At 43.5% G+C, this 26553-nt stretch overlaps 10 protein-coding genes across 10 annotated transcripts; 4 read left to right on the top strand and 6 right to left on the bottom strand.

Annotated features, from left to right (window-relative positions):
• Window positions 1–2634: 2634 nt before the first annotated feature.
• On the top strand, window positions 2635–3106 carry FOBCDRAFT_171205 (uncharacterized protein). Its single transcript, XM_031193163.3, has 2 exons — window positions 2635–2785; window positions 2849–3106. Exons 1-2 carry the CDS (start codon window positions 2725–2727, stop codon window positions 3076–3078), a joined length of 291 nt encoding a protein of 96 aa, XP_031032009.2. The 5' UTR covers window positions 2635–2724; the 3' UTR covers window positions 3079–3106.
• Window positions 3107–3681: 575 nt separating this feature from the next.
• On the bottom strand, window positions 3682–4798 carry FOBCDRAFT_245579 (frequency clock protein-domain-containing protein; the record flags this gene model as incomplete). Its single annotated transcript, XM_059610704.1, has 4 exons — window positions 3682–3747; window positions 4011–4217; window positions 4265–4388; window positions 4431–4798. The coding sequence occupies 4 exons, from the start codon at window positions 4796–4798 to the stop codon at window positions 3682–3684; spliced, it is 765 nt and encodes a 254-aa protein (XP_059466309.1).
• Window positions 4799–9019: 4221 nt separating this feature from the next.
• FOBCDRAFT_245577 (RGS domain-containing protein) lies at window positions 9020–9760 on the bottom strand (the record flags this gene model as incomplete). The annotated part of the gene is made up of 1 exon (XM_059610703.1): window positions 9020–9760. One exon carries the CDS (start codon window positions 9758–9760, stop codon window positions 9020–9022), a length of 741 nt encoding a protein of 246 aa, XP_059468120.1.
• Window positions 9761–10626: 866 nt separating this feature from the next.
• On the top strand, window positions 10627–11521 carry FOBCDRAFT_208928 (uncharacterized protein; the record flags this gene model as incomplete). Its single annotated transcript, XM_059609257.1, has 2 exons — window positions 10627–10669; window positions 11166–11521. The coding sequence occupies 2 exons, from the start codon at window positions 10627–10629 to the stop codon at window positions 11519–11521; spliced, it is 399 nt and encodes a 132-aa protein (XP_059468119.1).
• Window positions 11522–12056: 535 nt separating this feature from the next.
• FOBCDRAFT_233939 (uncharacterized protein) lies at window positions 12057–13934 on the bottom strand. The gene is made up of 2 exons (XM_059609948.1): window positions 12425–13934; window positions 12057–12366 (listed from the first exon to the last, which is right to left on the bottom strand). Exons 1-2 carry the CDS (start codon window positions 13848–13850, stop codon window positions 12248–12250), a joined length of 1545 nt encoding a protein of 514 aa, XP_059468118.1. The 5' UTR covers window positions 13851–13934; the 3' UTR covers window positions 12057–12247.
• Window positions 13935–14289: 355 nt separating this feature from the next.
• On the bottom strand, window positions 14290–15100 carry FOBCDRAFT_208926 (uncharacterized protein; the record flags this gene model as incomplete). The annotated part of the gene is made up of 4 exons (XM_059609256.1): window positions 14290–14318; window positions 14454–14482; window positions 14710–14802; window positions 14907–15100. The coding sequence occupies 4 exons, from the start codon at window positions 15098–15100 to the stop codon at window positions 14290–14292; spliced, it is 345 nt and encodes a 114-aa protein (XP_059468117.1).
• A 2487-nt stretch (window positions 15101–17587) lies between these two features.
• On the bottom strand, window positions 17588–18901 carry FOBCDRAFT_208925 (uncharacterized protein; the record flags this gene model as incomplete). The annotated part of the gene is made up of 5 exons (XM_059609255.1): window positions 17588–17772; window positions 17858–17931; window positions 17965–18572; window positions 18676–18812; window positions 18898–18901. 5 exons carry the CDS (start codon window positions 18899–18901, stop codon window positions 17588–17590), a joined length of 1008 nt encoding a protein of 335 aa, XP_059468116.1.
• A 2728-nt stretch (window positions 18902–21629) lies between these two features.
• On the bottom strand, window positions 21630–22155 carry FOBCDRAFT_245574 (uncharacterized protein; the record flags this gene model as incomplete). Its single annotated transcript, XM_059610702.1, has 4 exons — window positions 21630–21650; window positions 21775–21928; window positions 21960–22008; window positions 22050–22155. 4 exons carry the CDS (start codon window positions 22153–22155, stop codon window positions 21630–21632), a joined length of 330 nt encoding a protein of 109 aa, XP_059468115.1.
• A 1488-nt stretch (window positions 22156–23643) lies between these two features.
• Window positions 23644–24093, top strand: FOBCDRAFT_147986 (uncharacterized protein; the record flags this gene model as incomplete). The annotated part of the gene is made up of 1 exon (XM_054707692.2): window positions 23644–24093. The coding sequence occupies one exon, from the start codon at window positions 23644–23646 to the stop codon at window positions 24091–24093; it is 450 nt and encodes a 149-aa protein (XP_054563667.2).
• A 2057-nt stretch (window positions 24094–26150) lies between these two features.
• On the top strand, window positions 26151–26330 carry FOBCDRAFT_147893 (uncharacterized protein; the record flags this gene model as incomplete). Its single annotated transcript, XM_059608269.1, has 1 exon — window positions 26151–26330. A coding segment is annotated over one exon (180 nt), but the record flags the coding sequence as incomplete, so codon positions are not given.
• Window positions 26331–26553: the final 223 nt, after the last annotated feature.

Below are 26553 nucleotides of genomic sequence, written 5' to 3'. Positions count from 1 at the left end.
AATAAAGTTCAGCCCTTGTATTACCGTGCCCATTAGTTGCTCAGACTTCTTTAACCATTAAAAGGCAAAGTGTTAAAGGATATATGTTATGGTGAAATGGAGCTGGTGACCCGAAACCCTTCTGCATTACCGGCCTGTTTGCACAATTTCTGAAGATCTTGGAGGAAAGAGAAAACGACCTCGGCCCATTGTCGTTTTCGGTTTGGTGCAAACCCTGTCGAAGGCTTGAAATGGCTTGCTTGACCGGCTGCAGCCACAACAGCCCTTTCGCTGGGATAAGCAACGGCAGACTTCGATACATGCTAGTGCATATGAAGGGCCTTAATAGCGGTCAGTGACATTTGTAACAAACTAATAATGCAGACCATCAATTCGAATGATAGGAACGAATAGGCAATCATTGGCTGTCGTATGTGTCTCAGTTGTAAGGTGACAAGCCTACCCAGCCCACCAAGCCAGCATGAAGCCATTGTTAGGCACACGGGCTGGCTCCGCGGAGATATCGGAGTCCTGACCAGATGTTCTTTATTACTGATTCACCCTCAAAAGAAAAACCTCCTGCTATATTGCAGGTGTTGGCTGAATCTAGCTGCGTCTCCCCTTACATGATATTTACCGATAAGTTGCTTCGTATACAGCGGCAAACAAGGTAGATAAAACGGCAAGATGACGCATTTCTCAACTCACTTGCCCAAATGCCATTAAACCATTGCTGCCTAAAACGGAAACCTGTGACAATGCCAAAGCAGTTATGCACTTTGCCAGCCGAATTGCACATTCCTACCGACGAGCTGATGTGGCTTGTTGTAAGGTGGCAGGACTTGTTCCCGACTGTCGAATGGTCGGAGGCCTGAGCGTCTGACCAAATGCCCTTTTTCCGTCCTTGCAGCCTTGTGGATCTTGGCATTGCGGATTAACACGTAGATCATTCTCAGTGGTGCTCTGATCTCAAAGATGCCTCCACGATTACTTCTTCAGAGCCCCGAACGTCATAAAGAGTCAATTGATCAGACGCTCGGGCTTCCTTCGAACAGACGGCAGTTCATGAGCTGCCCTTGCAAACTTGTAGCTAGCCACATCAGCTCGACAAAGTAATGTGCAATGATTGCTTTTAGTATGGCCGCAGGTTTGAGTATCAGACAGCAATAAGCCGAGGGGAATTCGCCTACGCTGGTTGAGAAAATGGCGCACCCCCGCCACCATACACCAAGCGACTGGCTGATGTTCATAATGAGGCGAGACAGAACGCTCTATTAAAACCAAACCCGTAATACAGCAGAAGGCTTTTTTTCTTCAAAGGCGAATCTATAATACAGGTTCCTTTATCCGGTCCTAGCTATCTTCGAGGAGGGAGCCGATCTGCCTGATAATAACTTGATGCTAATATAGTTTGCGGGGTAAAGCGTTTTGCTTCATAATTGAGGAAACATACAGTATTGAGCATCTGCCTCTCCTACAATAACCCTTGTTGGTTGATTCAATAAACTGGCTCATACGGGCCATTACATACTAACTTCCGCTATAGCTCGTTTAGCATCATTTATCGTTCTGACTCGTTTAGCTTAATCAAATATTATTACACCCATGCCCCGCTTCGTTTTCCCATCCCAATTTCACATCGTTTTCTCGCTTTTTACATCGTTTAATCTCATTCTTTATTTCCAGAAACCCTTTCTCATTATTCACCGGCCAGATAAGTACTTTACCACTAGGAAATAGCCTTAAACAAAGAATCAATTAAACGGCGCCGGCCGCATAAAAAGGCAAAGACTGGTTATGCTGCGTGCCGAAGCCGTCGCCTAAAAGTCCATCTAAGTAGTGTAATTTCTACGGTTTTCATGGTTAATTCTAAGTAATATGGTAAAGAGAAACCGAAATATAGGGCATATATTCATCACAAGAAACAGTATAAATATCCGATTCTAAGCCCTTTATCGCTATCAGAACCTTCTCATATAGCAACGCATAATAATCATACCTCTGCGGTTCAAGCAACACCCTCCTCAGTCGGAGGCATAACTCTCCCCCCTCTACCAACCCTTTCAGCGACAAACCAATGGCTCCCTGCATCTAAACTCTAAGACGCTCCCGGAGATGTTTTCAGACTCCATGAAATGGCACTTCTCCATTCACTCTTATAAGAGTTTAGACTTTATTAAAATAAAAACTTACCTTTTACAAACCAGCCCAGTTTTTACCTGAGTCTCAACAAGCAAGGGGTCCCGAACTGGGTTCTGAAACGTAGTATCCTTCCAGGCCCTTCAGCCATTTAGGCCCTCTTCCATGTAGGGGCTGTTTCAATGCCGTCTCAACTCTAGACCTGGAACAACCCAACCGTTAGCGCTACCACCTGCCTCACCTCGTTCGCGTTATGTCAAGAAGGGAACTAGCTCAAACAGCTTAGCTGAAACGCTCTGTGTAACTGTGATGACTTTACTACCTAAATCAAATCAAGCTGTTAGAGCTTGTAACAAAACTTGCGACGTCAGGCCTGCAATGCCACTTTTGCTAAAAGAGTATCATTACTAACTGGGGAAGAGGGGAATATAACGCTTCTGTGTCATATCTACGACTCAAGTATAAAGATACCTAACTGCGCCCTCGAAATCACTGATTAAACACTTATCACAGGATCCAGACACATTACAACTGCTCATCACTCGATTGCCTCATTACTTCCTCGTCAACTTCACGCAGCCTTTATACACAACTACACTCATCAAAATGCAGCTCCCTACAATTTTCCTCACTATTACCTTCTTCATGATGGGCCATGCTAATGCAGGTAAGATTGACCCTCCCCTGACCCTATTCTTCGTTTGTGTCTTCATGCTAACCCTCTTGGAAGCCTCGATGCGTCGTCAAAATGGCGGATTTCGCGACTTTGTTACTGGAAGTGGAAGTGCGGTTTTTGGGAACGCTGGAAACCCATGTTCCGTTGGGCCTGAAGAGGGCGAATGTGATCAATTTGGAAGATGCGTGCAGTTTATTCCTCCGAATGAGCAGAGCATCTTGAACCAGGGGCGAGAAGTTGATGAATGTATCAAGGGAGGGCAGACAGGCACCTTGAAGATTTAGCAATTTCATTGCTATAGAGCTTCAATACTTGCTATCTCATTAGACAGCGTCAATTGAAATCTAGATTTTAGACTTACCGGTAGAACAGTACTCTGTAAATTCTCCCAGCATGATAGGGTGTATAGTAGGCAATTCGAAGCGTCGAGGGGGCTCTAGACGAACTGAACCTCACCCAATTCACCATCCCCGAGGGCTTCTACCGTTAACAGGACATTGATTCTCAGACCCTCCGCGAGTTGTTGCCAATTAGCTAAGCCTACTGCCTTGTTAAGATGGCCTATGTTACTGAATACCGTGGCGATGAAGTCATCGTGTTACCGGGACACAAGCTGGAGACGCTGGTTGGCGACAGTGAAGCGATTCAGAATCGAACAGCTCAACATCGCTCATCCCTTGCTAGTCTATATAGTATCCAACCACGACAGTAGTAGGGGCATGACTTGACTAACGGCCGATTTGCCTTGAGCATAGGTCACCGATGGGCTTATCCAGGGGCTAACTAAGGATTAGGTTTTCGAGAGCACAATGAGAGTTCATGATCTTCCAAAAGCTCAATAGGTATCTTCTTGCTTAGATAACACGGCATAACAGCTTTTATCTTCATCAGAATCTTCGTGTTGTAACGTTGGTCACCCCAAAACCGGTCACAACTTCTTCACCCCCAACCACCTATACACGACATCATCACTTCGCGATTTCTCGCGCAATTGCGAAGACATTAAAATTCTGATAACGTCAATTGATTCAAAATGCACGAATGGAGCGAGGAGGATATGCGCTTTACGCTAGAGTTCTATGCGACTGGTGCCTGCAGCCTCTAATTGGTTGTCCTGGTTACTCTGCTGTCTAGATAATAACTCGGGCGGCAGTAGGTCCAAATGTCGGATGTAGTTCAGATTCTCAGACGGACTCTGAGCATGATCGGGATCCACATCATATGCCCGTGTGGGTCGCTGTTTTGGCAGAGAAAGGGCTGGGGAGGACGGCTTGCTATCAGAGGCCAAGCCACTATCATCGCACTCAGTCCCCATGTTGTCCTTATTACAATCAGCAGCCGCCCCAGGGTCACTTGAATGACACTGATTTCCCCACGGGCGAGATTGCTGGTCTAGACGGAGGATTCTTGCTTCCCGGATAGGCTTATTTCCATGAGTAGTTGCTTCGTGGATGGGTGATGGGTCCGCACCTGTGCATCCAATACGGCCCGCGCCAAGATGAAGCTACCACCCGGCCGCATAGGCGGTGTTTCCGAGATATCGGCACCCTCACTTCTGCCTGTAACGAGCTGCTCGAGGCGACGAATAGCGAGACTCTTCCGCTCCTTGTCTGTCATGATTACGCATTATCGGTACAGGCCATCAGGAACATCTCTGAGGTAACCCTCAACCGTATCCTTTGAAGTTTTGCTTGAAGTCAAGATGGAGATATTAGAAGGCATGCTTGAAGACTCGGCACCGGCCGACATGGAGGCGTAAGTAGAGTCAGCTGGCTGGAGGTTGGAACCTAGAGAAGAAGGAGCATAATTGCACTGAATACCAGATTTGGAGTATGCGTGATCGCGATTGAGGGAGGATGTCTTTCTACATTTCCGCGGTGATGACACCTCGGCGTGGCTATCAAGATCAGTGATAAAGTCTCTCAGTGTGGCCTCGAGTTCTCTCTGTTTCTTCTGGGGCAGCCCATGAACCTTGATCTCAAATAGCTTGTCTTTATGGAGCATAGCCGGACCCGGTTGCTTGTAACGTTTGATTTCCTTCCTAGACTGTTGAATCTCAAGTGTTAGGTCGTCGGTGACGCTCCGATAGTCATCAGCGCTACTGACATACGCCGTGATGGGCAAAGGAGGGGCGACCTGACATTGAGTATACAAGTATGGCTTCTCCGTATTCCTCAAATCAGATTCTTTCAAGTAACAGTGTACATCAACTATAGCTTTGCATCAGTTTTCTTCTAAACCACCGAGGGTCCGCTAAAAGTAGTGCATACCGTCTATGGCCTTGTTGGAAGTCGCGTTATGGCTCGAGTGGTTATGCCACTCTGGTGAGTCGCTTGGCCCCATCTCATGACTGCCGCTGAAGGAATTGAGATGGGGAAAATGATCGGTTGGTGATGGCGGGTTTCTACATGAACTTCTTTGATTTGAAGGCATCTTAGCCCCGTAAGCTTATGGAACCTGGAGCAAGACCCTAATAGTACTACTTAATTGTCGATATCGCAAAAAGGTCCGAGAATACCCGTTGTCAGGCTACATTATAATAAAATTTCCACGTTAGGACAACCATGCAACACGGTCGGGAGGCGTCTAGCAACAAACAAAGTGTCCTGTAGAGCAATTAGACGGGATTAGGAATAGCAACGAAGAAGCAGTCATAGATCAAATCACAAGAGGGAAAGAATCGAGCTACCGGAAAAGGATCGCAAAGAGTGTCATGATTAGGTAGTGGCTGGTCGTTGCTCGGTTGATTAAGACCGTTGATGGTGTATAAGGAGAAGGAAGCGCTGCAGTGTGTTATGCTGGCTTTGGAGGAGAGTACCGGTAGATTTTGAGATACTTACCAAAACACAATGGAGCCACAGCCGACAATAGCGAGTCAAAGATAGATTTCCAGATTATGCAACCTGTTTCGTTAAGGCGATTATCATTAACATAGAGTCTTCTGCGACTAGGCTAACGAACTATCCGGAAATTTGTGATAAAAAAGGTCATGGGATGAATTTGCTGTTTCTGGATGAAGTTTGGTTATTGAAAAGGTAATAGACAGTCAGTGTATCATCCAAGCAAGCCTAGCGTGCCAGTGATGGAAATGGAGAGCTCGAGTTGCAGAAGGATGATCGAGTCAGAGATATATTTAACCGCGGAGACTGCTCAAGAACTCGTCTGATTTAGCAATCAACGACTTTGAAGAGGGAAGGCGAAGAGCGTCGCCTAGAACATCTTTTTGCAATGCGCAAAGCCAATGGTCCGCCCCAGACGAAGGACACCGAGACTGCTACGATAAACAGCTGAAGCGTTAATCTAACCAGACGTTCGGCATGAATAGTCGTATGGGGACAATTAATGATAACAACCGCCGTGACGATTTGATTGGAGTATCGTGCGCAGTGCTTTGCAAAACGTATGAGCACGGAAAAAGATGTGGGGACCAGGAGAAATGCCGATCATCGCCAGAAGCAGAGACTGGGTGGTACGAGACATCGATTGATGGGATTGTGGAGTTAAAGCCGACGGTAATCCCAGAGCCAGGGCCCCTGGAGTGGAGCGATCCACTTTACAGGAGCATAAATCCAAAAGAAATATTAGGGGATAATTACTATTAATAAGCGTCAGCAGCGGTAGCGAGGGGCAACTCGAAATTTCACGGGCAGTTCGACATTGCTGGGATGTTCACAGGAAATATCCGAGGTGCTCTGATAGGATGGTGAGGTTCTAGACCGCCATAGATGTGGTACTAGGGTCCATCGGAGCAAATCCGCCGGTAATGGGGTAACATTCTATCGTAACTGACCCACCGAATTGAATCACTTGTCTGTCACCCAAAGCCACATAGCTCCACCTTTTCAAACAATCTAACCAGTCCTGACCAACGTTTGAGTTCATATCTACGCTAAAAAAGCATGGCTGAAGGTCTAGAACCACATATCAAGGTAAACATCATGATACCCTACAGCATGTAGTTTGACAGCAACAATTAGCCAAGCATGCAGCTTGAAAACGGAAAACTAGAGTCAACTGTCCCGTTGCCTGGCATAAGCCTCCGCAACCGTCAACTGAAAGGACCTCGACCAATAAAAAGGGGCTACCAAGTGAGGCTTTAATATGGGAGGAGAATGCTAATCTGTGACGAGTTAGTTCCCACTTGAAGACAAGCCAAGCCGTGTTGGGTTTATTGTTAGCAGATTGTGTAGGGCGTAGTGCTGAGCGGTGGGAAGTGTCACATCTCTTAATGATAGATTCGATACGTAATCACAGTGGAAGCTTTGGCTACGAATATACTCTTAGAGATTTATCGTTATCCTTTCCTCTAGTAACTACCTGAACTTGGCTTAACGTGATGGTGGGCAGCGTGCTGTCACAGGAGCTGAGCGAGTTGCTCCGCCATGACACAGCTTCTGCTATCTTTTGAATGAAACCTTGCTATTCAACTGTTCAACTCTCGAGATCACATTATTGCGCTGCTCGGGCTCACTTTTGATAGTGGTAGTTCTGACTGCAAACTGTTCGTCGACTACAACATTTCAAGCACTGAACTGTACCGGCGATTCGTTAAATTTTACGTCAGAGATAGCAAGAGCCTCACAAAACTATGGTCTTTTATTAACGACATGTCGCCAGACCACCACGGGGCAATGGAGTCATAGGTACCCCAAATAAAACACGCACCAAAGAGTCTCCATGCAGTCGGTTCCAGGCCTTGGTGTACTAAGCTGGGCCATTTTACATACAGCTCATGAGTCCTCACTGCAAGCTACGGTCGATGAACAAGCCGGCTATCGAGGAATCTGTGGCTAGATTCTTGATGTCAACGACTCGATGGGAATGGCGCCCACCATTAACCTTGCCAAATTATGTGAGCAACCAGATCCCCGACAGCCTTCTCCAAGGAGTGTTCTTGCTGGTTTGCGTGTCTCCATCTTGTAAGGAAACGAGGTCGATTTTGAATGGTTTTTAGTTTTTAGTAGGCTCCATGACGAGGGGGGGTGGACTGGAGGCAGCTTCTTATACCATTGGGAATGTATTTAGAGTTATATTGTCTGCATGTAATTTGAACAGATGATAAGCTGAGAAGCCTACCTTGGACAATTGTGTAGGCAGTTGGTATGCTGCCTGAAATGTGTTTTGAGAAGTGTTACTTAGAGTTGATCCTGCCCATAAGCTGATGCAAACCGCGCGCCCTACCTCAAGAAGGCTTTGCGAAATCAGACAGACATCAGGACATTTCTCTTTGCGATTCAAGAGGAGGAAAATGAGGCAAGACGTATCCCGACGAATGACATATTGTCCAGCGAGAGGTCCACGTTGACTAGCCAGATTCATAGACAATTCCGAGGATTACCTAAAATAAAAGGCATGACTAGTATGTACATACACACTCGTTTGTTTCTTGAAAATTCCAATATGGTAACTTGCGAGCCTCTAAAAGTCTGTTATCCTAGATAAATATCTCCTTAGTTCATGTTAAGTTGACATCTTTAAAATGCTTTCAAGCCGTGCTGTTCCTGGGCAACATGACCGGCACCAATTCTGCAACATTCGACCTTGAAAAGAGCACACCGTCTCTACAAGGCAAAACCATTCTCATCACAGGAGGCGACAGTGGAATTGGAAGTAAATAACTTGTTATTTGGCTTTGCTTTCTTCCTTATAAACATTCCTATCGGTAAAACGTAGATAACGCTAATGTCGCTATTACCGATATCTAACGACAGGCACCTAACGCCTAAATCCGTACTGTTTAACTAGACCTTGCATTATTCCTATCTATTAGTACTGCAACTACTACTTGAATTGCGCAGATAGAGGGTATTAATCTTCTCTTTCTTAATTCGGAGTTATAGAAGTGTCACCTGGTTACCAAAGATAATTCTAAATACCAACTTAGGATAAACTATCTCAGGAATACTCTATTTGCTAATCTTTTACTGTCGGTTATTATTTAAACGGCCGAGCCTGAGAGGGGTGCAGTGTCCACTTGCCACTTAGTATAACATAGTCAGCTTGCTTACACCATAACGTTTCTCCAAGCTCTATTAAACTTTTATATATCAGCTTCTAACCTCTGAGAGTCTTGGAATTAATACTTCTGCGTAAAAAGAACTTCAAGCCAATGAGTTCCAAACTGAATTCTAATAATCATTCAATTATGCTATTGTATTGGCGAATTCCTCTAATGTCCTAATTTGCTGGGATGCGAATACTCCGCTATGGCCATCACCGACGACTTTATTCCAGAAGCTTTGCGCTGGCCTCCTTATCTTTAGTATCAATCTCAGTGTCTGCTGTTCCATATTTCCCTAGCGACTTCTTCAACCATCTCATACCCCTGATACCGCAGACAGAATCGTCGAGTAACCCTCCTAGAGGCCGCAGTAGATGGCTGCGAGGTGATGCGATGGCGTCTACTAGGAAGCGGCGGCGTGTACAATGAGTGGCCTCACTTTCCTCTTTTGAACCGGAATCCCGCGGCACAGAGTCCTCGTGGTCCCCTTCTGATGTGGGCGTTGAAAGTCCCCTCCAGCCACCAACCACTCCACCTCTCGATTGATCCAGCGTCTCATAAGACTTCAGGAACCCAGGTAGGATCGAGTACTCCATGAGCTCAAGGACTAATTGGACGACATCATCCAACTCCGATGGATGTGGGGGCAATGCAGAAGAACGTAGCCCAAGAAGTCGAGCCCTAACTTCAGAGGGCAGGTTGACCTCACGATCTCCGTTAGGAAGGACATACGTGCCCAGAAGGTCTTCCCATTGTTCCTGCAGATAATCGTAATGACGTCTTAGATATTCCCAAGGGACTTTTTTATCCTCGACTATCTCTGCGTAACAAGCCCGGTATCTCGATGCATCTTGGATGAATTGAAGGTTTTCTAGGCAGTGATTTCTTGAAAGGTAGGCTATGAAATCATTCAATCTCGAAGGGTCCGAATTTAAATTAGACAAAGTCTCAGGTAATAACGCCATGATAAAATGTGTCTTTGGGATAAGGAACAGTTTGTGATCTAGTCCTCTCGAGCCTCAAGCCTTACCCTTCTTATATGTCAGATACTTTCTTCTCCCTCCATATACTCTAGATGATTTCGGCTGTTCTTTATTGGAGAACTACGTTCCAAACCCCGCGTCTGTGGCTTTGGGGCAAAAGATCCAACCCGTTTTGATTGGATACTTGGCAACGCCCGCGTTAAGGCCCCAGTTTATATCAGTCTGTCAAAATTCTGTCAGTCCACTCTCAAAGGATTTCCTCCACGGGTCTTCGAAGCTAAATTTTTAAGCTTTCGGGAGATTACTGTGGCCAATACTCGTGGGGTCACTGGAAGCCACGATGTCGATTGAAAAATACGTCCGATAACCAACCAACACTTGCGCGTATGTCACCACTACCACCACCACACCACCAACACGACCTATCTTAACGCCCAATTAGCGGTCTCTCCAGCTTCAAAGGCCTGGATGCGTTCTACATGACAAAGGATCGTCTAGGTCGGGCCCACTTTATGATTCAGAGCGAAGGGAATTCCGCATGAAGCCGAGACCCAAGATGCATGGCTCTGCAGGTCTTAACCCGAAATATCCCGCAAGGAAACATAATTCTGTTTCATTCTATGAGGGAAATTTTCCAAGGCGGCAATTCTAAACCAAATTTTCTTTCCAAAATGGCCTGTTGCCTGCATGAAGGTTGCAGAGGCCGAATCTGACAAAGACGGCAGAGGCCTAACTATCGGGGGTATTACTGGCGCTGTGACTCTTACCATCGTAATCATTTGCATCCCTACTCTAGAATTATCACCAGAGACGCATAGCGTTTCCATAGGCAGAAACATGGGGCGAACATGCTAGACGGTGATTGGTCAAAAGTCAAAAACAAGAAACGAGGTGCGTTTCTGATGGTAATTCTTAATTAGGCAGTAGGTTCAAAACCCTATTTTTATTAGCATGGCTCTATTTAGTATGAGTTTTCCACTGAATTCAGGCACGTTCCTGTCATAAATCCTTGACTAGGATAGGATAGGAAACGTCTGTTCTGATCAGCACCAATCTTCCTATTCATGAAATAATGTAAATCTAACTCTACACCCGACGAATAATCAACCCTACTGTGTTCAAAGTGAGTGAATAAAACCAATTCTACTAGAGTTGGTTTAATCATTAGCTACTAGGCAGTTAAGGCGGTGAACGCGATGACCTCCTATATCAATGCTTCGCCTGATCTGTGCCGGGCATGGTAGTCGCCTGGCAGAGTAGGCTCCAAACTAAGGTCCTCCAAGCTCAACCCTGCTACCGATATTTCCAGTCCTTCCGCGTCCAAAAAAAGACTCTTCTCCAGCTTACAAGGGTCCACGTTCTGCTTTTTGCTGTACTTAAATTGTAGTCTCGCCGGCACAATTCCCGGACCCATCCATGGTGCTACCTTATCATGATACGAATCAATGGTTTAAGCTGGAACACTCGACACCGGAAGATGCTCCTCTTTCTTCTTTCATGGATCAACCAGATATGTTTGGTTTGGGCATGGACTCTATGCCCCAGGCCATCAATCACCTTTCGAGTATTGATTTCTCACCACCAACGGTAGAGGGGGATTTGCATTTCAACTACACTGAACCGTCTCCCTTTGCTATTGCAGCTTCTTCGTATTCACTGCTTTACTTTCCTGAAACCCAGGGTGAGATATTTCCAGGAGATATGTTGCCTTCTGGTTTACTGGATCTCGACTTCACCCTGTAGAGCGGAAGTCCCGAGTACAACCAGACAAGCGATTCTGTCTCCAATACATCTTGTCCGCCGTTTCTTGAAAGTGGAGCTACAAAAACACACTCATTTTACAGTACTGTGTCTGATCCCCACCATTCTTCTGACAATATATCCGCGAGAGAGGGTCTAAGCTTAGGGATGACGGATGCTCAGAAGTTTATAGAGTATCCTGTTACCCGATTAAAAAAGAATGATTTTATCGAGAATGGAAAGTTCCTTTGCAATAATGCGGACTATCAAAAGACCATTGACAACAACCGTGAGAGGAAGTAAGCCACGGCAAGTTTCCGAGTTTGCTCTTGCTAATCAAGGCTGAAAGTAACCATCTTCGAACGCATGAAAAGCCCCTGGCCTGGCTGTCAGGTCAAAGGTTCATGGAGGAAATATTTCATTCGGCATTACGATATTCATTACTTTACTCGTAAAAGATCATCCCATGCCTACAATATCAAGAGACTCTCACAAGACCTGACCACCTCAAGAGACATGTCGAAGAAACGCACAAGGGGAAAAGCAGAAAGCAGAAGTCTTAGCTACAAACTTTCGTTGAAAATGCATACCAAGATAACTATATGCCTCAATCGTCCATTGATCCATCATTGGCAGCCTTGAGTAAACAACCCCTTCACTAATCGGGTTACCTGAAGTGCGAGGCAGGGATTATGACCTCCACTTTGGTTGATGCCTTCTCCAATTAAGTCAATAACCCAAACCTACACCTCCATCCGATTCCTCGTCACTCTCTCCAGACTCATTATCAGTGTTATCAACAGTCTCATCATCATTGAGATGCGCCAGTGAATCGGAATCTGTAACTTCTATAGTCGTCAGGATATGTTTGGATGCAAATGTGACGGTGGTTTTTAATGAACTGACCATCACTTTCTCCATCACCGCTCTCAAACACTTCTCCAACTTCAGAAATTGCGACAGATCCCATGACCGCGGTGATGTTCGTTATTGAGTCTGGATGCCATGGGGTTGGCTGTTGTTGGGCAATAATCTGCTCCTCGACAAGGTTGCTCAGCTCTTTGCTAAGGTTTGCCAAAACACGGCGTTGATCTGGCCAGTACTCGCTCTCCACGCGCTCAGGTAGATCGATAGGACGCCAGTTGAGATATGTCTTTTGATGACATTCGGGCTCCACAAATCTACCAGGATGCCATTTGAAGTATAATTTGCAGCAGAAGCATGCAAGCTTGCTGCAGGCTATGTAACGATCATGTGCCACAAATTTGCGTTGATTTCGATGAAATTCTTCGAGCATTTGGATTTCCGCGTGGACATTGTGCTGTCTTTCCTCGTCGTCAGATATAGCCCTGATCGCATCTTCAAGCCCCAATGAGCCATCCAATTGCCCTAGATAGACTTGCAGGTCCTCTAGGCGTGGATCGTCAGCAGGAAGCATTCTTCTGATTATTGAATCCAAGTTTCTTAAGCCATCTGTCATAGGTATCTTTGCTGCGACTGGGGCTTCTACTCTTCTGATTTCGTAGGAGTCCAGAAGAGGTCTCAGTAATAGCGAGTCATTAACGAGATTGGCAGGTGTACGAATCTTCTCAGCTAGACGGCCAACGAGATGCTTGACAGAACGAAATGATTCTGCTGTTCCTTGTGGAGCCACTATCAGCTCCTGTCGTAGAGCCTCTAATGTTGCTATCTGAGGAGCGTGGCGAGCATTGTAAGCAGCTCGACAAAGGATTAGAGGGTCGGTTGTGTCAGAGGAGAATTGGGGTAACCAGTCTAGTAGAGCGGCAACTCCTACTTGCTTGTCAGCTGAATGTCTCTTTGTGACCACTTCTGTCTCACCAGGTGTCTGTATAGTGTCGAGATTGGCTGTTAAGTAAGTCTCGCAGAAACGCGTAGCCCGATTTAGCATTCCACGTTCTTTTCTTAACCTTGAAGCAGAAAATTGGATGGATCTAACTGTTAACATTGCTATCAGCGTTTGTCTTTCTGTCTCCGTAGAGTTTGGTTCTCTTCGTAAATCTTCTAAGACAGTAGACAGAAACGCGACAACGCTATCATTTGGCGACACGTTCGATGCAATCCAAAATACAACACCGTTGTCCCGAGACTCAAGAGCTATTGAAGTTGTTGTTTTGCCGCCTTTTTGGTAGTCGCAAAAAAAGCATAAACTTGAAAGAAACCTTCGTCTTGCGCTTTGCAGGTCTGTAGGGGGCCGGGAGACGGCGGTATGGGGACCGTTGGCTCTTTTAAGGATATGAAAGAGGGCAAGGAACTCAAAGAGTCGAGAGAGGATTCTCATGTACTTGTCTAAACGTGGTGGTCCGATACCCATGTTGATTGCAGGATTTGTTGTAATAGCCACTAGAGGACCAGGTTATCTTAACAATGCAAGAGTTGTTGTAAAAAGGGATGAAACTAGTAGGAAGTAGATGTCGAGGAAAAGGTTGCCTTTAAATATTTATTAATCTTTTCTAGTTTCGGGCTTTTGAAGCCCAGTCAAGTTTTCTCGTCTGGTTTGGTAGGCTTCCCGCATATGTGGGTAGTCCTACAAGGGGGAGACTTGAAAATAAAAATCGACTAGTGTCGAGCACATTCGATATTTTGATAGATGCCTGGCCACACATTTACTAACTTTACGACATCGCGTCGCGGCAATTGAAACAACGTATTTTTGACATGCCAGACTTCTTAATAGAGGGAATATTACTAATATTTCTTGATAAAGTCAAAAATCAAAAATCAAGAAGACAAAAAGGAAGTATGATAATAGTTTAGTGCCATGAGCAGACTCGGGAAATAGCTATAGTAAGTTCTAATTAAATTATCATTCCCTTTTCTATGTTGTCTCAAACTTCCTGCCGTGGGAAAACACCAGTCCGTCAATTCAGTCATTGATTCAGTGCGGGGTTAGGCCGCAAAGGTGAATCAGGCATACCTGCATCGTCCAAAGGGAGCTGAAGCCATCTATGTCATCAAGTCTCAATGTGCAGATACAATTCTCAGGGAATTTCGTGCGGGGTTAATTGTTGGGGGCCTCATTCTCTCACCAACTTTGCAGGTTGGTAGCAAAACGATAAGGATTGATTAGGGTTAAAAACATACTTTTACCGCTTACCATCGCAGAAGAGGTACATTATTGTTTATTAGTTATTGTCTTGGCTTTGAGATAAATCCAATGTCTTGTCACTTACGACTCTTCTTTGAGTAATAGCTTTGCCGCCTCATGGTAAGCAAGATAATTAATGCCTTTCTGGGCGAATGTGGGAGACTTTCCAGCAAACCCGCTATTGAGATGAGTTCAACTATGTGATTCTCAGTGCTCTCAAATTACAGGCTTACCTCGATGGTAGATCAGTAGGGGAAACAGTGTTTCCTCATATTTACCAACCTTCTGGTAGTAAGGGCCGGCTTCCTCAGGCGTGATGAAATTCTTGATGATAATGCCTCTCCATCACGGCGAATGATATTGGTAATGTCTTTAATTAGAGATGAATCGGGTACAGCGGTAATCTCTGGGTTGTTCTTCAGGTGGGGCTTTTGTCTCTTATCAGGGTTGTGGATCTTGTCTGAAAAGGTAGCCATAGGCTGATCTCACTGTACACTGTACAGAGTAGCGGGCTGTTTCTGTGATCAACACGCCACAGCATTAGCCATCAACGCTTCAAAAGATGTGACAGCACATAAAGATCAAAGATTAAAGTCAATCAAGATCCCCTTGGAGACCATTCAAGCAATTTCAAAGCTTTATTTTTTGTCGACTGCATCCACTGTATCAACTTTTCAGAAACGTCTATCGTTAAGAGATTCCCTGCATTAGCACATGCCCAAGAGATTTCCCAGATCCTGAAGGCGGATGGCATTATGGTCATCGAGGGCGCTGCAAAGATCACAGCCCTGAATTCTGCTGTTGATGAAATTAGATTCACCGGCTGCCTTCACTACACCTGGATGGTGTCGCCAGTAGGAAAACCAGTACTTGGCTATCCCTCATGAATATGTGGAAACACTTCCCAAGGACGTTCAGCGATCTCTGGGATACTATATCAGTCTTCCATATAGTAGTGCTATTAAGCATATAGAGCCTCTTGACTTTCTTGCAGTCAAGGGTGATTAGACCAAGTACATCCCTGTTAATCTTATTTAGCAGCAGTAAAGCATGTAGTTAGAGTTAATGACAAGACCATTACAGGTGCACAGTTTTTACGTCTCATCTAGGTGACCTTAGGCCTTTATTAAACTTCAAAAGGGTTCGCAATGCGCTTATTAATCGTGGAGAAAATCCGCCTAGGCTTTAGTACTGTTCTCATCCTTCCGAGATCCTCGAGACTGGCCTGTAACTTGGGCAGTGGGGACTTTTGGCTTTGTAGTCTACAGGATCACCATGTGACTATTGGCTATTAAAGTTGTAGCTATCTATCATGATTGTAGATCCTCCTTGACATTTGCATTACTTACATCTCCATTAATTCATTCTTATTCTACTTAATACTTAATATTTGTAATTACAGAGTTTAACAGTAACAAAAAAGATCAAGATCTAATTCTTTTAAGCTCCATTAAAATGAGATACAGGCATCATTGTCATGACCTTCTGATCTCGAAGGATGTCCTGCCGATGCTATTGATCACTGGACAATCTGACACACCGAGGTTTACCACTTTCAGTTTACCAGGATTGTACACACTCTCCAATGGTCAATTAAACTATGTAGAGGCCCACTTAGTCATCGCCAGATTTATCCTTCAACGGAACACATAAGACATACTCCATTTTTTATCACTCTCTAAGAAGTAGTAGGCTCATTTGACCCATTGCCCTTAACTAATAAAAGATAATATAATATTCTGCATTGCTCTTGCATTCCGTTGCTCTATTACTACTGTAACTCTATTTATCTACTATTCTAAGGTAATTGACAACGTAAACAAAAAAACCGAAATCATCTAGCAAAGGCATAATGGGGCTTGAGTCGAATCCTTGTGACATTGGCAAGTCCGTCAAGATGAACAACATCTTGCCAAGCCAGAGTCCTTGTGATGTCCTGCAACGTGCAGGCGGCGAAGTCACGTGTGTCAGCTCCATGACCTAGTCCTGTGCCCCGTGGCTAGGTCATATTGAGTTGCATCTTGTAATGAAGCCCAGTGCGATAGCTACCCTTTGATTGGCGTCATAGTGTAGACGAAGATCTGTCATATATAAGGACAGAGTATTTGGTATTAGTAAATATCATGAAGCCCAGTACTACGAATAATAATTTAAATTAAGGAGACCATAGGAGAGGAAGGCATATATAAAAGATATAGTCCTTTTAAATTATCCTATTTAACCTAAAGGCTAGGTGCTATTGTGTAACCCCCATAATCGAACCTGATATAGATTTTGTTGAATTATTTAGGTGGAAAGGATACCAATACTGGGGGATCATGAAATCAGGCAGCTGGATGCTGGCTGCTGTATCGTTTCTGCAGACCAGGCACGTCCTGTAGACATCAAGGCTCGTGAGATCGTGCATGAACCCGCTGCCTTGATAAATGAACCCCAGCATAGGAAAGGTGACGACTAAGCTCCGTCTAGAAGGACCATGCAAAAGCACTGATGTCTACAGGACGTGCCTGGCTTGCAGAAACAATACAGTAGCCTCTCGTAAATGTCGCAGATGCATGGTCCCCTATAGAGGATGATCAGTCGCTTGTAATAGGAACCCTGAGTAGGTGTGATTCATCAGAATTGAATCATACCCCAGGTACTGATGAGGCGGTGCGGCGAGGCCTTGTTGATACACAAGTCATAAGTAAGGTGGCATCCCGGCATGGCTTAGATGACACCCTTACCAGCACAACGACCCGGAAAAGGATCATCAAATAAAATCCCACTGATTCGTCGGCCGCGGACGATTCTGTAAGTATCCCAACATCGGAAGTCGGTTGACTTCTGAATGAAAGGCAACAAAGATAGAGCTAGTTGAGCCGACAGAACAGTCATGTGGAGCCGACAGAGTGGCTATTCTGTTAGTCCCTCGAGCTATTACCTTATTGCCTTTTATTCAGAAGCTCTTCCCTCCACTTGGACTACTCTACTACTTGCTGTCTGCTTCTTTGGTCTTCCTCTTTTGTGTCTCCCGCAATTTCCAATGTGAATTTCGTGCGCGTGACGATCGTGAGTTTTGTGGCGGCCACAGCTACACTCATAGTGACCGCGGCCGCTACAATCGTTCTTCCGCAAATGGTCGCAATGCTTGTCCTTCCGACCAGACCTTCCACAACGGCAGATATATAAAGCGCGAAGATGGAAATTCTCTAAGTGTCGCTTTAGAGATCTCACATCTTTGTGCGTCCTACAGGTTTTCCTGCCGCAATGGAACGGGTTTGAGACATCATGGTCTGAAATAAGATGAGAACTTCTGTGCATTAGCCTGATGCTCTGTTTACTTCAAAGTAGCACATACCAGTGGGAGTCAATGCAGTCGAGCAGTCTCCCGCAGATGTCGCAACAAAGCTGGAACGTTTTGGGAGCAGGGCTTGGCCTTGTTGATTGCGATGTTCTCGTCATTCTTGAAATATTTGCCGATGAGCAGGAGTTCGGAGATTTGCTGTTTGGAGAGAGAAGGTGAGGTGACGGAGGAGATTGTTGAGGTTGAAGCGATAAAACAGATGGATCGATAGTAGAGTATTCAGAAGCTTCAGAAGGTAAATTACACTCTTCTTGCAAGGTGGGAGGTGAGGTGGTAGGTACGGTAACACGGGGCTCTGAACTCGTCCAAGAGTTGACTTGCTTATGATATGCTGTACCTGAACTCCCAAGCTGGGCAGGGAATTCGACAGTGTCATGATATCCATCGTAACTCTGAGGATGTTCAAGATATAAGTCCCAGTTTATGCCGTTCTCGACACCTGGCAAGAGTGTGGAATCGTGGCTCCAGTACTCCCGCTCGGGATAACATAGCAGATCGTCGTTGCCGCTCGTCAATGGTTCTATGCGATGATCGTCATAGCTTCCTCGAATGGTAGCAACGCCGAGACTACGCTCGGCGTTGTCATTCGATGAATCTGGAGCCTAAGTAAATCGGTGTCCCCAGGAGGGGACCTATTAGAAGTGCTGGATATTGCTAGAGGCAGGGAAAGTCAGCGGCACTCTGCTGACACTGGGAACGTCATACCTCGCTCAGAGCAACACTGGGACCAGCCCCGAGAGCCGCGACGACAGTATCGACAGTCTTGGTAGTAATACCAATCGTCAGATGACTTATTTGTGTGTTTGAGAATTGATCCAAAGCCCGGTTGAAAGACGACCAGCCTGTGACACTCTATTATACCTCATTATGGCACAAGAGTCAGGGCCAGTTTTCTGATTTGTTCGCTGGCCATTATGTGGGTCTAACCCATCCTGGCGGCTGGTAACAATTTTCCATGCCCTACTCTGTAAAAAGAAGTAAATCATGAAAAATATATATAATTAAGATTTTCTAAGTTTAATAAATATCGCTTACCTATGGCATAGTAATTTTTATTTTACCTTATAGTAAGGAGAGTTTACAAAGAAAAAATTTAGTATGTTAAAATTATTACTAGCCCTCTTAGTCCAGTTTATACTATAGTAAGATATAAAGAATTTATGTTCTTAGGATTTTAAGGAGTGCTTATTTGCAATAGCGCATTTTAGGAGACATCTATACTTAGGAGTACTCTATCAATGGCTTTAAACAAATGGCCTCATCGAGGAATATTGGAATTATTACCCATGAGCGCGCTGTACCTGTAACACATAAGACGATTCCTGTCTCTCGTCATCTAACGGTAAAGCGATGTAGCAAAGATCCCTCTGTGCACGCCACGTTCAAATTATCATATTTGTTAATACCTAGGATCTAACGTACGCTTACAGATGTTAATTAGATGCGTTGGTGAACTACGTTTCGAAAAGCCTGCAGTTGGACTGTGATCATACAATCAGTCGGAATGGATAGCAACTGTCCTTATTGTCAACCCATCTTGACTACAAGACGGCGTTCAAAAGAGCCCGGGAGCCGAAGTAGATTATATAAGACTAGCGATCTGGTAAGATATCAGGACGACGGAAATCTGCGGTTCGTGGGTCACAAGGACACTCAGGTCAAGATACGCGGCCAAAGTGTTAGAGTCAGTAAAGTCAAGCATAAGGATCAATAAAACTTAGAAGGTATAGACAGGTTATTATCGAGATAATCAAAGACTATTATCAAGAGGGGGACTCGAGACATATGGACTGTGCTATACCTGGAGAAAAGTGCTAGCTTTTTTCTACCAGGGTCCTAGACACCGAAGGCTTAGGAGTTCTGAACATCCTTAGGGTGACTAAGCGGTAATTAACTCAAGAACTACCGACGTGCATAATCTAAGTTACTTTCCCTACAGTTAATCGTCTTCCATTAGCTTTATCAGACAAGATCTGCCGTAGAGGACTCCACGATCTCGGCACTTCCACATATGCTCAAAGTCTCGACATGATAATAACGGCCGGGCTAGGACTCAAACGCCAATTCAAATACCAAATTCAGAAGTTGCTCCCAAGCATACAGCCTCAAGTGTTCAAAATCAACTCATCGAGCACAGCATTGATTGATAGCATCTTCCAGCTCGGAGGCGACTCAATCAGGGCTATGGAAGTCGGAAGTCCATCCAAGAATGGGCTGGCGGATCATGCGAAAGATCTTATAAATCAGACTGTGGCGATCAGGACATGATAAATGGTGTGAGAAGAACACTCATTGTGGCGGCGTCTAGAGTTGCCATCAAATTGCGAATTTCATATCGCGCAACACTCCGAGGTCACCTGGGAAGTCTGTAAAATAGTATCAAATGCAACATCCCCATGTTGTGCGTGCCTCATCACGGATATTGTGTATTCAAATGGGTAACCTTTCTCCTCTGAGCCTTTTAAAATCTCGATGCCCCAGGGCCATGCTGGGGTTAATGTCATGCAACTTATGTCGATATAGCCAGGAAGACTGACACGACCAGTACCTTATCCACGATCTTATCTTTGAACCTTGGCAGTGCAGTCAAGAGAGGCTGGGAAAAAAGCTTACTTATTCAATGAAACGGCAGTACAATTGTAGGGAGATCCTGATTAGTGCAGAAGAAATGTGCTATATTTTCTTGTCTACATGCTCGAGTAAGGGACCTTTGCTTCTGCGCCTTAGTAAGTTCCAAACACAGCTAATCTGGTAGAATCAGAATTGGCATTTATTATCATTCGGTGTGCTGGGCGGTAGATGTGATTCAAGAAGCGGGCTTCATGCATGTGTTCCGCCAATAACGCATAGCTTACTCTAACAGGTATGCAAAGCGAATTGAAGAACCAACATGGACATATAGAGAAGTGGGACTTCGTTGCTCATAGCATGAAAACCTCAATCACCATTCAGTATACCCACGCAACCTGACTAAGCCCCAGCCTCATCAATGCTTCACTCAAAGATGGAACATACCTGGAGCCCATTCGCCTGGGAAGGCTTTTTTCTTGGGCCGCTAGTCGTCAGACTACTTGACGTAAGGATCGAGCTTATTTACTCCTGGGACTGTTCAACGTTAATATGCTACGGCCTTTATATAGCTGAGTCTAGGTGAAAAGTGGAAGTAATAAAAGAAGGGTATAAAAGATAAGGGAAGGAAGAGACCCTGGCGCATCTTAGGTTAGTCTAACCCTAACCCTTGATATCATAAATAAACCGAAGCTTGATTACCGCATAAACGCATATTTCATCAATAAGCAATTACCAGCAGGCTTAATAAACTCCGCGCTGAGAGGACAGCCTATCCCTTTGAATGGGATAGCCCTTAAGAAGGTCACTCGCCCCGTTTTGCTTAGTCATAATGTTATTACGTGAAGGATACCGGAAGTTCGTAAGATGTTTGCCAAGTTTGTAAGGTAGCTCTTTGTAACAATCAGAACTGCTGGTACTTTTACCATTATACAAATTAGCATTGAGGAGAAGTACTGTTAGTTTTATTCATTTTGATTAGTCCTACACCCCTGTCGTGACCCCGCTGACGGGCTGTACTGCTCAGAGGGGTAAGTACGCGCAAGGTGTCTACCCCTCTTGGCTGATGCTGCAAGCCTTGCGTGCTGGTATTACCCCGTCAACCAATAATTCTATTGATGCAGATAAGCTGATTAGGAAGTGGTTTAAATGGGATGTCCCTAATGCGACCAGTTCAGGGGACCTAAACTTTCGAGGAGGCTAGCAGAAGCTAATAATATCTAGAATATGGCTCACATTCATTTTCAGTTTCGTCCTGTCCCAAAACATTGGGTCGTAGTTCGAACAAATACCCATGACCCAGCCAGGGCGCTTGTTATTCAAAGTGACTGCGTTCGCCCAGTCAGCGACAGCATGTTCTGAATACCCTATGATATGGAGGGACTTGCCTCTGTAACAATCGATCCCATGCAGCTACTCACTCCAGAGCGCGGCCTTCTTGGCTCCTCTGCAGGCCTCGAGTCATATGCCCTAGAAAAGAGTCAGTATACTTAAGGAATGCAGCCACTGACGCTTATGCAGCCAGGCAATGAGCTTTTCCTGGATCAGAAGCTTCCCGAATATAAATGTCTTTTCCGTCTTGAACAACCTCAGAGACCTTAGCCAGGGAGTTGACATGTTAACGACCTAGACTCCATCTTATATAGTTATCGGTTGTCACCCAGATGTGGATCTGGAACTATTGTTACTCAGCCCAAGCCTTTTAAACGGGAGCAACCCCATAAATGAGAACATCCTTAACGCCCTGGGAGAGGCCAACATAGGGATCAAGTTTCTGGTACTCCATCCAGTTTTCGTACTTTCTATATGGAGAGCGATCTGACATTACCTTTGGAAACTCCTGTTTCCACTACTGTGTGTTGCGACATAATGTGACAGCCACAACTATGTGCAAAATTGCTCTAGCGCGGGCATCTCGAATATATCTGTATCGGCTGTTACTGACATTAGCGAGTATCCGCGAAGGGTCATCGTGATTGTTCGGAGGGTGGGGTGTGGCTGTGAACTATGATCTGAGGATCTCGGCATTGATGAGAACGCTGCACCCCAGAAACGACAGCCGAGTCATGATATTGCTTGGATTCCACGAGCCGGGTTAGAGAGGGAGCGCCCTTAGGCACCATTACTGAATCGCGTCGCTCAGGACGGCGGCAGCTTTAGTTTGGGTGGGTGCTTACCCCGCTCTCACTAGTAGGTAGATGTTGAGAATGCAACAGCGCAATCTGACCCCAAGTTGCTGGACTTCGACAATTATCGCACTTGGTCGTATTGGTCAAATTGATTTATATGTTGCATAATCGCTAAGAAGATGGAGATGTTAAACATTTCTACTATCTGCCGCAGATGTAATTTAGGTTACTAACGGGAAAAAAGTCGGCATAGAATAGTGCATGACTCGTCAGCATTTGCTTTAAGATATTGACAACTTTTAGTATGTTGCATTATATTTCTCACGCGCCTTCATTGATCAGTCTAACGACGTGAGAATACTTTCTTAGTTACCCGCCATATGACCAATGAGAAAGAGATTTACTGACATTAACAGCCAACCTCGCGAGAAGCATATTAGCGGTCGGTTTCATAAACGTCATCATGCCCGCGAGGCTTGAATTAGTATACCATAAGTCATGAAATTAGGTAGTGCCTATGGGCCCGGCATTTATTAAATTCAAGTCTTCTATTACAACATTTCCATAGCCAAGGATTCATCTATCACCACTCCAGTGATTGTACAACCTTCCTTGGCATCAAATCATGTTGACTTTTGGCCAAGCGAGCGAGAGCAGCCCATCAGTGGCATTCTTTTTCGCTGGCTGTATAGCAATCACCCTCTACAATGCCTTGGAAATCATTATTTTAATTTTCATCACCTTCAAGAGATTCTCCGGGTGGTATTTCTGGAGCCTTTTAGTCGCAAGCCTCGGCCTAATCGTCGCCACCATTGGCTTCTCGACCTATTTCTTTAAAATAACCCCACACGCGTACCTTCAAAGCGCCGTTACAATTGCCGGATGGTGGGCCTTCATCGTTGGGCAATCGCTTGTCTTGTGGTCAAGACTTCATCTTGTCCTCCAGAACCCCTGTATCCTTCGCAGTGTTCTGATAATGATTATTATCAACGCGGTCGTCCTTCTCATTCCCACGACAGTCTTAGCATTCTGCTATAACATTGTCCCAGTCCCGAGAGCAGTTAAAGTCGGATATAAGGTTATGGAGCCCATCCAAATCACCATATTCTGCGTCCAAGAGTTGATCATATCCGGGCTCTATATCTGGGGAACGGCTAAGATCCTGAAATACACATCGGAAGAAAGGAAGCAACGATTGATGGCAGAACTCATCATTATGAATGTGGTTCTTGTCATCATGGACTTCGTTCTTCTAGGCGTCCAATATGCAGGCTTTCGAATCCTTCAAAATGTCCTTAAATACTTTGCATACAGCATAAAGTTAAAGTTCGAACTCGCAGTACTTGGTAGATTAACAAAGTTTTTCCAAGACCAGGCACTTACTTTTACTTCAAGTACATTTAGCATATCAGGCCCTATATATTAAAATTTAGCTAATAGTAATTAAGTATTAAATTCTGGTATTATAATAATAATAAGCTATTTAAAATAAATTAACTATTAAGATATACTTTTTAGTATTTAACATATATAATAAGTATATAATATATAAGATAAGTAAGCGGCACACCTTACTTATTACCTTAAAGGCAGGTTTTAAAATAATTTTTTAAAATTTGAATTAAGCTTAAAATAGCTAAGATTTTAATAACTTATATATAGGCCTTTAAATAAGCTATATTACCTTTTCTAGATTTTTAAGAAATTCTATATTACTATAAACTTTGAAACCCATTTCCACTATATATTATATTATATATTCTAAGGTTTTTATATAAAAAAAAAAAGAAAATCTTATAAAATTATTTTTTTACTAAGCTAACTATATTATTTTTAAAAATAACTTTTTTAGATTTGTAGCTATTTTATTTAAGAAGTAAATTTCTATAGGGTAAGTTATTTCTAGCTATATAGTATGCTGTGCTGCTTGCTTGTCTGTGCTGCTTACTTATTATATATATTATACTAATAATTTTAATACTCCTTAATTAAAACTATTAAAAAAGTATGTTAAATTATAGAATTAATTTAAATTAATAATTAAACTCCTCTTTAGATATTTTAATAACTATGTAATATATTTATTTATTATATTTTGTCTTTTTATATCTCTTATAATATCTTTCTCTCAAGTTATATTCTGTGGAATCCTTAGTATCCTTAGCACATGATTCGTTGGTGGGTTTATATGCGGCTTGCCAAGGTTGTTCGACACCGTGTTGTTGTGGTACAACACGTCTCCTTTGGAAAGAAGATTAAGTCGAAAGTCAGACACCTCGAACGCCTTACTACCAACTTGGGCTTGGACAGCCTGGGCAGGGAAGACAATATTTGTAGACTATGCTCGCCAAAATCCGCGGCCACTTGCCCAGTGGAAGTACATCGCAGCCAACCAAAAACATTGGGAGTCTATATTGTCTTACAAATACGAGAAAACACCACAGCCCATCCTAAAGACTGATGTCGAGCAGGCATCTACAACAGCAAGCCCTGTACCCAGGCCAGACCGTGATAAAGAGGAGGTCGTAAAGGTCACACTGGTTTCAAGATGTTTCAGTTCTCATGTTTTATTTGCACAGCCTTTCAGGTAATTTCTCTGGGCCCAAGTTCTCTCAGGAGTAAGTGTGACGGTCGTTCCGGTGGGACAATTTGGAGAGTCGGTCAGGATGCTTTCATCCTTCAAGCCCACTCAGTCCGGACAATGGAAATTCCCCATCCTCCCTCTATGAGGTTATCGGAATTTCAGAGTCAATTATGAAGGGTCATGAGGCAGATAAATCTATCCGGATTAAGTTGGAAAATGGCATTGCCTAGAAAGAAGGGCGCAGGGAGGGTTTTAAAGTTAGTTTACTTAGCAGGTAAGTCAGACTATATAAATCTTATTCTAGGATAGTATTAAGAGACTTAGGTACTTAGGGCTACTTCAAATTATATTATAATACTGTTTTTAAAGGAAGCTTGCTTCCTTCATTTAAAAAATATTATCCCTTAGTACTAAAGCATCTAGTTTTATAATTTCCGTAATACATCTTCTAAGAATATAGCCTTACTGGCAAACCCCTTTGCCATAACAGTCAGGGACAACAGAGATACCTATTTAGGCAAGCCTGATTATTCCACTTATTTAAATAAACCGATGCTCTTACTATAATACTTAGAGAGCTTCCTTATATAGAGGAAATAGAACCCTAATAATTATACCTTCTTAAAGATGCATTTATCTAACCTATTATTCTCCCTGTAAACACTTCCTTATTATTATGCCACTTATATAAGTAATATTTATATTATTATATTTACTAATATAAATCAGATTATAGTAACCCTATAATAAATTACTAAGACGATTAATTACTTTATATTACACCCTACTATAATAAATATAAATATTCTCTAAGGTATTAATATTACTAAAAAAAGTATAATATTACTATAGTGTATATTATACTATATATAATTCCTATAAATAAGAAAGATTTATAAGGCACTAATATCTTAGTTTGCCTTATTATTAGGTTTTTATATAATAATAGTACTATGGCTATTAAAGTCTTTAAAGCTAATACTACTGCTGCTGCCAGAGGTTATAAGATTAATATAACTATTAATATTAGCAAAGCACTTAGAAATAAGCAGGACTATATTACTAATACTATATATTAAGCTAATAATATAATTATTTAATATAGCATAATGTTAAAAGTTATGTTTAAAAATAATTACCTTAAATAAGAGTATATTACCTGCCTTTAAAAGCTTTACTTAGATATTAGAGTAGCTTTAGTTAAAAACTTAATTAGATATAAATTCATAAAGCAGGGTCATAAGATATACTCCTATTAAGGAGTTATAATACTTTATTTAAAACTTATATAATTAGAATCAG

This window comes from Fusarium oxysporum, chromosome XI (genome assembly GCF_013085055.1).
Source record: "Fusarium oxysporum Fo47 chromosome XI, complete sequence".
Classification (NCBI taxonomy): Eukaryota; Fungi; Ascomycota; class Sordariomycetes; order Hypocreales; family Nectriaceae; genus Fusarium; species Fusarium oxysporum.
This window is presented reverse-complemented; position numbering and strand designations above follow the sequence as displayed.

Coding starts and splice junctions, on each gene's coding strand:
- FOBCDRAFT_171205 (XM_031193163.3), top strand. CDS start 2,725: ATGCAGCTCCCTACAATTTTCCTCACTATTACCTTCTTCATGATGGGC. Junction 2,786..2,848: donor GATGGGCCATGCTAATGCAG/GTAAGATTGACC, acceptor CCCTCTTGGAAG/CCTCGATGCGTCGTCAAAAT.
- FOBCDRAFT_233939 (XM_059609948.1), bottom strand. CDS start 13,850: ATGGGTATCGGACCACCACGTTTAGACAAGTACATGAGAATCCTCTCT. Junction 12,367..12,424: donor CGGTGATGGAGAAAGTGATG/GTCAGTTCATTA, acceptor TGACGACTATAG/AAGTTACAGATTCCGATTCA.